General features: G+C 36.1%; 1 protein-coding gene across 1 annotated transcript; it reads right to left on the reverse strand.

Moving 5' to 3' along the window:
• Nucleotides 1–3,181: 3,181 nt before the first annotated feature.
• Nucleotides 3,182–9,362, reverse strand: LOC106167564 (uncharacterized). Its single transcript, XM_087012380.1, has 8 exons — nucleotides 9,089–9,362; nucleotides 8,183–8,289; nucleotides 7,653–7,683; nucleotides 6,479–6,605; nucleotides 5,472–5,556; nucleotides 4,903–5,031; nucleotides 4,322–4,531; nucleotides 3,182–4,006 (listed from the first exon to the last, which is right to left on the reverse strand). Exons 1-8 carry the CDS (start codon nucleotides 9,313–9,315, stop codon nucleotides 3,312–3,314), a joined length of 1,611 nt encoding a protein of 536 aa, XP_086868506.1. The 5' UTR covers nucleotides 9,316–9,362; the 3' UTR covers nucleotides 3,182–3,311.
• Between the last annotated feature and the right edge of the window lie 31 nt (nucleotides 9,363–9,393).

Raw genomic sequence — 9,393 nt, forward strand, 5'->3', positions numbered from 1 at the left:
GTCATCAAGGCAGCAGCACCAAAAATTGTGTTTTCTTCTATTTTGATGCAACATTACATGATGCTTAACAGCATAATGACCATCGATTTTTAATAATAAAATATAAGTGTCATGGATTTTCACAAAATGTGACTAGCATGGGTCTTCAAGCCCGTGGAGGTTCTAAGTCACACCTTGGAAATGCCAATATGTGAAAAATTAAATTTTTACAAAAAACTGTTTAATAGCCAGAAAAATTTACCAAACAGACTGCATTGCCTACTGAAGCTGTATTTTAGTCCCATGTTTCTTTCCTGTAAGTGTGAGAACAGTAAGTGACATGATTTTCCTTAAATGGTCATCATGGGAGCAGTGCCCAAAATAGGGGTTTCTTCAAATTTTGATGCAATATTACATAATGTTTTACAGCATAATGACCATCAATTTTTAATTATAAAATATTAGTATCATGGTTATTCAGAAAATGTAACTAGCAAAAGTCTTCAGGCCCATGGAACTTCAAAGTCACATCTTGAAAATGCCAAAATGTAAACAAGACAGCACTGTTCTGAAATGGGTTTATTTCCATTTTTAACACTTTTTTAACATAAAACAAAATAAACAGTTTACTGCCATTTTTACATGACCAACTAAGAAAATTGATGAGATGGGAAAAGTATCAATAGAACAGTGTTAAATGTCCAACTTCCTCCATTCTGAGATTCTGAACATAGTGGATGAATGCATCTGACAAACTGCAATGATATGAGTTTATTTCCATTTTTGACACTTTATTACACAATACATGATAACAAGTTTACCATCATTTTTACAAAATCAACTAACAATGTTGTAAAGATGCAGGAAATGTCAAACAAACACTTTTATGTATCTTATTAGTTCAATAATGAGACTGTTAACATGCCTAAGAATTGAATGTAAGGAAATGTGAAAAAACAGCATAACTTCTAAAATAATGGACTGATTATGCTGATTTTCAAACTCAACCTGCGTTTTAGTAAGATTGGCCCCTCCTGTGAGTATAATGACAATTGGCCAATCTGTCTTTCTTATATTGTGTTATCAGTGTTGCATATATACTGAAAAAAGTGAAAAAACAGCATAAATTCCCTATAAGTGACCCGATCGTGCTGATTTTCGAACTTGACCTGCGTATTATGAATATTCATCAGTTCTGTAAGTTTCAAGCCAAAAGGTAAAATGGTTTTCCACTTATCGTGTTATCGGTGCTGTATTTATGCTGAAAATAGAGAAAAAATAGCCTAAATTCACTAAAAATGACCCAATCACGCTGATTTTCGAACTTGACCTGCGTATTATGTATATTCATCAGTTCTGTAAGTTTCAAGCCAAAAGGTAAAATGGTTTTCCACTTATTGTGTTATCGGTGCTGCATATATGCTGAAAAAAGTGAAAAAACAGCATAAATTCCCTATAAGTGACCCGATCATGCTGATTTTCGAACTTGACCTGCGTATTATGAATATTCATCAGTTCTGTAAGTTTCAAACAAAAAGAAAAAACAGTTTTCCACTTATCGTGTTATCGGTAAAAGTGCACGGCGACGACGGCAACGACGGCGATGACAGACGCAGATGACGGCTATATGTACAGACACATCTGTGTCTGTACATAAAAATCAACTAACAATGTTGTAAAGATGCAGGAAATGCCAAACAAACACATTTACGTATCTTATTAGTTCAATAATGAGACTGTTAACATGCCTAAGAATTGAATGTGAGGAAATGTGAAAAAACAGCATAACTTCTAAAATAAAGGCACAATTATGCTGATTTTCAAACTCAACCTGCGTTTTAGTAAGATTGGCCCCTCCTGTGAGTATAATGACAATTGGCCAATCTGTTTTTCTTATATTGTGTTATCAGTGTTGCATATATACTGAAAAAAGTGAAAAAACAGCATAAATTCCCTATAAGTGACCCGATCGTGCTGATTTTCGAACTTGACCTGGGTATTATGAATATTTATCAGTTCTGTAAGTTTCAAGCCAAAGGGTAAAACAGCTCTTCATTTATTGTGTTATCAGTGTTGCAAAATTGCTGAAAAAAAGTGAAAAAATAGCCTAAATTCACTAAAAATGACCCAATCATGCTGATTTTCGAACTTGACCTGCGTATTATGAATATTTATCAGTTTTGTAAGTTTCAAGCCAAAAAGTAAAATGGTTTTCCACTTATTGTGTTATCGGTGCTGCATATATGCTGAAAAAAGTGAAAAAACAGCACAACTTCCCTAAAAATGGCCCGATCATGCTGATTTTCGAACTTGACCTGCATATTATGAATATTCATCAGTTCTGTAAGTTTCAAGCCAAAAGCAAAAACGGTTTTCCACTTATCATGTTATCGGTAAAAGTGCACGACGGCGACGACGGCACCGACGGCGACGACGGCGACGACGACAGACGCAGATGATGGCTATATGTACAGACACATCTGTGTCTGTACATAAAAAAGAAAAATATGTGTATTCCAAGGTCAATTTTATCACATTTATAGTATACCCCCCCTGAAATAGCAAAATAAAACCAATAAATAAATAATCAGACAAAATATATTGCCCTAAATAAGACAAATTTTAGCCATGAAACAAAACCCCACCTATGTCCTTTTTTCTTTATATTTTGGTGACGTAAAATAATAAAATGAGTGTTAAACATAATGATCGCATCACAATATAAACTGCCTCAGAAACACTTTCTCCCACATCACCCTTAAAATGATGCCTACTAGGTTATATTATCAGCAGTGGATCCAGGGCCAACTTTCACTCAAAAGACTTCCAAGTCAGTTCAAGTGGTATCTTTGTTACCAACGTTACATGGTCACATGCACACATCTTACCCTATCAGAAAAGGTGTTACAGCACTCTCATGGACATCATTGTCAGCTAAGCCACAAAACTGACTCAATTATTATTTTTTTTTGCAAAACTGGGACAAGAGGGGGGTGGGCGTGGGGTGAAGGCAAAGCTGGCACATCCCCCCCCCCCCCCCCCACCAAGCCCTCCCATTCACACACACAGCATCTGAGGTACATCTTCTGCCTCTTTCAAATATGAATTTCCCCAAGTAAAACCAGACATGACCAAATAATTATTCCATCCCCATGCCCTATACATTATCAATGAAATTTGTCATGGTCTGTTATTTTTTAAAATTTTGCTGCTCAGTGAGGCGAGGCATAATTTTCTATTTCTATCTCCCTCTCCCTCTAAGAAAATCCTGGATCCACCAATGATAAAAGACTTAAGAAAGAAAAAAAATCCTCATGATCTAAAACATGAGGTTATTTGTTTTTTTCTTCCTCATAATTATCCAAGTCCATCTCATCTAAAATTTCAAAGTCCCCCAGATCTGAATTCGAACTTTCTCTGGACATGGCCTCTGCAGGCTTCGCTTTTGTTCCCTTCGAACCAGTCGTGGCATCAAGAACACTTCCTCCGAGGCGACTTAGTCCCGCCCAGGCACTGGACGCAACACTGCTGAAAGTCCTGCCAACCATGTCGCCAGCTTTTCCAACCAATCCTGACTGAGCGACATGTTTGCTGCGGACCTTCTCCTTAGCATGACTTGCAGTTTCAACATTACTGTCTGCCTCGTCCTCACTGACGTCTGCTTCATGTGGTGAATGGTCACCATCGTCCATGAGAGCATCATCTCCAACTGGCGAAGAGCGGTCCGATAAATCTGCGGCGTCAATATCTGGGAAAACTAGTCCCTGAGCAATTGAACCTCCAATTTCATCATCATCTGATTCTTCGTGATTGAAATGTGATGAAATAAAGGTCATGGCTGCTGCAGCTGCTGCTGCGGTGGTTTGCGTCTGCTCAGCACCAATAGTATCAACAGCAGTGCCATCTCTAGGGGCAAAGTGTAACCCAACTGACAGAGACTCGTCCACGCTGTTGTCATCAAATGCAGGCATCTGTTGTAAACCATGCAAGAGTGAAGACTCGTGGATGGTTCTGTCTCTTTCTACCTCTGGAAAATGAAAAATTACACAATTTAAATAACAATAAAATTAGATACATGGTGTCTCAATATACAATGAGACTCATGCGTAAAAAATGCATCTTTTGATCTAGAGACTTCAAATCAATGTTTTATTAACTGTCACTATATCAGCTTCCAAGGCAATGTAATCTTGTCTCAGTTTCTCGCCTCAGTAATAAATCATTATCATATTAATGGGTTCCAGGATATTGAAACGCCCTGTTATTTGTGAGTAGGAAAAATCTGTTTTTTTAGTAAAAATTTGATTTGGCAGGAAAATGTTTTGCAATTCTTCATCATTACCATCTGTGTCACTATTGGCAAAGGATGGCTCCCGTGACAGCCTCGGAGTGAGAACTGACGGCGAAGACGTCTCATCCTCACTGTCTGTGATAGCCCTGGCGAGTGCTGCTGTTATTTCTGGATCAGTGGTTGGCGTAAAAGCATCTATATCACTGTCACTGTCCGTCTCTGCTCGATCCTTTGAGGGATCAACAGGCGATTTTGTACGACCTAAAAGAATAAATCATAAGATTAGAAAATAAATAGATAAATAAATAATAAATACCTGCATTAATTAAAACAAGTTTGTTTTGCCTGTAGAAGATCATATCCAATACCCAAATGTGTGCATGATTCAATCATTATTATCAAATGATCAGGGCTGAAAATACTTGCCTTCATAACTTACTAACATATTAAATTTAAAAGCCTCCTGCAACAACTTGAAAGTAATATTGAATATTTAAAGGTAAAATTGAATGTGTTCAAGACATATACTTAACAAGCATATTATTAACAAGAATATTACACAACAAAATATAATAAATAATATTAATAAACATTTCAAGAAAATCCAACATAAAATCAAATTTTGAACCTACTTTTCCGAGTTTTTCTCCTCCTAATTTTCAATTTATATTCCATCTTCATCATCATCGGCTCAATGTGTATATAGAATTTTTGTAGCAAGTTATGGTAAACCACACATGGCCAAAGCAAAATGCTCATCACTGAATATGAAAAGGAATCATATTCTTATTCAATTAATTAATTAATTAATGGCAAATGAAGAATGCATATCTTGGGCTCTTTGCACGTGTTAACTACAGTAGCTAAATGGTTCGAGGTATTGATAACCTTAATAGCCTGGCAAAATACTTTAGTTAAATACAAGAAGAGTATCTATCATAAACTCAACTTATGATTTTTATGTTTTTTTTTTTTTTTTTTTTTTTTTTTGCAAAGTATCAACAGACAAACATTGGATGACACATTTCTGTTCAAAAAATTTCATAAATTTCTCAACGGAAAAAAGCTGAGAATCAAGAATAATTCTTAGGACGACAATGGATAAGTGCATAAAAGGAAAATGATTTCCATTTTTTTATAACTTGATGAATAAATTCTTATATTAAGAAATCCTTTGGTTTTTGCTACCAAGTCTCCTTACCTATTATATAAGATATCATTATCCCTGGGATATAGTGCCCTATGCCAGCCAAACAAAAACTCCCAGTACATATCAGAATACAAAACTGGAAATGAAATCATAGTATTACATATATATACATAAAATATTAATAATTATAATAAATATTAGCTATTTATAGTCTATGAGAAGTATCACAGAAGTAACTGGCTCGCGCTGCCAGTAATTACACCGCGGGATATTAAGGGCAGAGACCGTGATCACAAGATACAGCGAATAGAAAATAGATTTTTAGCAAATAGACTTTCCATGTGAACGGTCCACTAAAATGTTCAGTAGACTTACAGGGGTAAAATGAACAGAATAAGATGAATACAGTCATTATATAAATAAACAGACAGCTGAAATATTAAGTAATTTGCAATAATGAATAGCAGCGAAAATTTGCCACAACAGAGGTAGTACATTTTACCTAGTAAGCACTTTTCTTTAAAATATGCCAAATCATTTATACTTATCCTAGTGCAATTGTCAGAATGATTTTTTTAATCAAAACTTTTATATCACGTCTCCAAATAATACATTTTTAGGGTAAAATGATTTGCAATAGGCAGTAAGGATGAAAAACAGAAGGTGCAAGTTGTTCATAAGCTTATTGTAAACACCGACTGCTCTTTTTTTTTTGAAGGAGAGTGGAGTTGGAGGGGGGAGGGCTTAGGTGGTTCTAAATGGAACACACCTGACACTAAAATATTTCAAATCTAAGTTGACCCAATACTCATTTTCAAATATGACTTGCTTTAGATAGTCTAGGAGGTAAACTAGAAAAGCACTCAGAGAGCGCAGACCTCCGCCAAGGCAGCAAAGTCTCCATCCAATGCCGTTTCACCCCTAAATTTTCATTCTATAATGATTTAGTTTTTTGATTATTACAGGGGTGAAAACATAACCTCCTTGGCGTAGGTAAAAAAGCCTGAGTGATACTCGTTTGAACATTATCATCAAAGACAACGCTAACAATATATCACCTTTCCTGGATGCCTTTTTCTCATATTCCACAGCAGATGAGAATAAACTGATGCTGTCACCCACATTTCCGCTGCGTAGCGACTGATCTCAGGCACGCTCATTAAGTGAGGCTGTACGGAAACCCAGCTGAAAAAGAGAAAGCAAAAAATAAAAATATTATTTGATAAGGACACATTATGAGCATTCAGGGATGAAAAAGGACCTTAAAGATGCCAACTCTGACAGTCATAGCAGACAAAGGTGATGGTTTTTTGTATAGACACGATGAGTGTGTACATTTAAAGCCTGAAAATGCAAGCACTGAAGACACACATTGGTCTTGGACTCCGTTCACATGAAAAATCTATTTTCTAGAAATCTATTTCCTATTCGCGGTATCTTGTGATCACTCCGAGCGCAGCCGAGAATTAATAACAGCCTTGGAAGTAACTGGCTCGCACTGCCAGTAATTACGCCGCGGGGTATTCAGGGCACAGACCGTGATCACAAGATACCGCGAATAGGAAATAGATTTCTAGAAAATAGATTTTTCATGTGAACTAAGCCCTAAACATGGGAGGGCAAGGGAGCATAAATACAACACCCAAATATCTGAGTAATTCCACGAGCCTATTGGCAATATACTTAAATTATAAATCAAAAATTTTTACATTCCTGGAAACTGCAACACTTTCCCAATACAGTTGACAAAATTATGATCTGTTAGTTTCTAAATTTTAAGTCACTCATAATAATGGAGACAGAGTGGCATATTTTATTGGATTTCCCAGTTCAACTCAAATAATCTTCACCCTTGCTTGCCCAAAATAGTTCAACATAACCACCAGATGTTAGCACATATGATACTAAAGAGAACAGCAATGATTATGATATCTACCACCAGTTGGCAGCACCTTAAGAAGACAGAACTGGTGTCTGACCAATATTGAATTTTACTGTAGTTAACTGTAGTCAACACAAAGCATAAACCTAGTATAATTTGGTTTCAACAGGCAACATGAATAATATATTGCAAACTGACAACGGGAAAATTAAGAAATTGCACAGGGCAATGGAATGAACTAAAATGTACCTACTAGTAACAAATAAAATCCCATAACAATATAAACAATTTGCTAGAAACTGAATTATATACTAATAAACAGAACAGCAAAAGCTAAAAGTTATAATCACCTGTCAGTATCTTCTCCTGGGGATGGTGGGGCTGAAAGACAAAAATATAAAAGTAAGCTGAAGGTTTTATAATGGTCAGCCTGCTAGTGATTTCATTTTGCAAGAGCCTGGTTCTCAAAAATAACTTAGAATCAAAACTGGGTTTTATCTTAATTCACAAAGTTCTCATTTTATTCTAATATGCTACTATAAAATTAATTTATTTAATACAGGGCTAGGATTTATTCATTCAATTTATAGATTTACAAGCCATGCATTTGTGCATAATTTTGTGTTCCACCACAGTTTTGTACTGGAAAAGTATATCTGCTTTAGCTATTTCAGCAACTGTTTACATAAACATTGTTGCTAAGACTGCTCTGCTTTTCCTCAAAGTGCAGATTTCTTATAGATGCATAAATTTTTAACCAAAAGACAGACAGACTCATGTTAATTAAAAAAAAAATTAATCTTATCAGTGCTGAAATACTCCACCCTGTCCAAAACAAGCTTGTTTACTTATTGCCCCCCCACCCCCCTTTACAACTTACCTTTTATTTCTGGCCATATATGATTTTGCCAAGTATCCAAGAGGAAAAACAACATTGCAGTGATTGCAAGAAGGCAGAAAGCACGGATGCATGTTGTTGTAGCCAACCTAAAATTGAGCATGAAAAATCATTTTTAAAAAATCATGGTTGATATAAGAATAGATAACCTAGGAATAGACTGCTAAGATTTGTAGCTATCAATATTTTCAACTCTGAAATATGAAATCTCAATTTTTAAGTCTTTTAGGGTATAAGCAAACCAAGTCGAATGGGTGAAATTTTGACAATTTTACACACAGACATGATCATAATGATAAGCCAAATGGTTATCCCAAACACATGTTTTGAAAACAAAAGTGCTATTGTTTACTGGAAGTCAGCTGTACTTATGGTATGGGGCTAGCTATCCAGCTGAGCCCTTATCTTAAAACTTTATGAGAAGCAGGCCTGAGGGTTATCCCTTTAAGGAATGGGGCATGCAGTGCAACATTGTGCTTACGGTGTTAAGCTTCACAATGTTGTTAAGTGGGTGTTAAAAAAACAATCCTATACTAGTAGTTAAAGATTAATATTTTTGGAAATGCTAATGTGTGGGTGGGTATGTGGGTCAAGGGGTGCTTCTTGAACATTATTTTCTTTTCCCCTGCATCTGTTTCTGTATGCTCTATGTGAAATGCTGACATAAATTTATCATTACATGACATTATCCAGATTGTCATCTCAGCAATGATGCAAATACATTGACGTTTGGTTGCATAATCTTAACACGTCAAACAGAGGGCCTTAACTCTGCACACACACACACTCCAATATACGTTATACATATAAGACTTGAATGCATTGCATTTAACAGGGTGTTCCAGCCGGAAGAAGCACCGATCAAAATATTTTCTGCCGACTACTTACCAAAATACAACGTTTACTCCCAATAACATGACAGCCGATTGACCTGGTTTCTCCCAGACTAAAATGCTCTGTGCGTGCATAACATGAGGCTCTATTGAATTCAACAAGTCCCTTAGTTTTTGCTCTTTGTAACTGACTCGTCGCTGGATCTCCTCTGCTTGCAGATCGCCCATAAGGGGACGGAGAAATGCACCAAGAAATCCATCAGCTGTGTCCGCAGCCATCATTTACAATGTTTTGATGTGACGTCATCGAGTAGAGATATTTCCCACAATGCATTTCGACACCAGATTATTTTTCTAATG

This window comes from Lingula anatina, chromosome 5 (genome assembly GCF_051362555.1).
Source record: "Lingula anatina isolate TDL-2025a chromosome 5, LinAna3.0, whole genome shotgun sequence".
Taxonomy (NCBI): Eukaryota; Metazoa; Brachiopoda; class Lingulata; order Lingulida; family Lingulidae; genus Lingula; species Lingula anatina.

Coding starts and splice junctions, on each gene's coding strand:
- LOC106167564 (XM_087012380.1), bottom strand. CDS start 9,315: ATGATGGCTGCGGACACAGCTGATGGATTTCTTGGTGCATTTCTCCGT. Junction 8,290..9,088: donor GGAGTAAACGTTGTATTTTG/GTAAGTAGTCGG, acceptor GCTCAATTTTAG/GTTGGCTACAACAACATGCA. Junction 6,606..7,652: donor CCAGGAGAAGATACTGACAG/GTGATTATAACT, acceptor TCTCTTTTTCAG/CTGGGTTTCCGTACAGCCTC.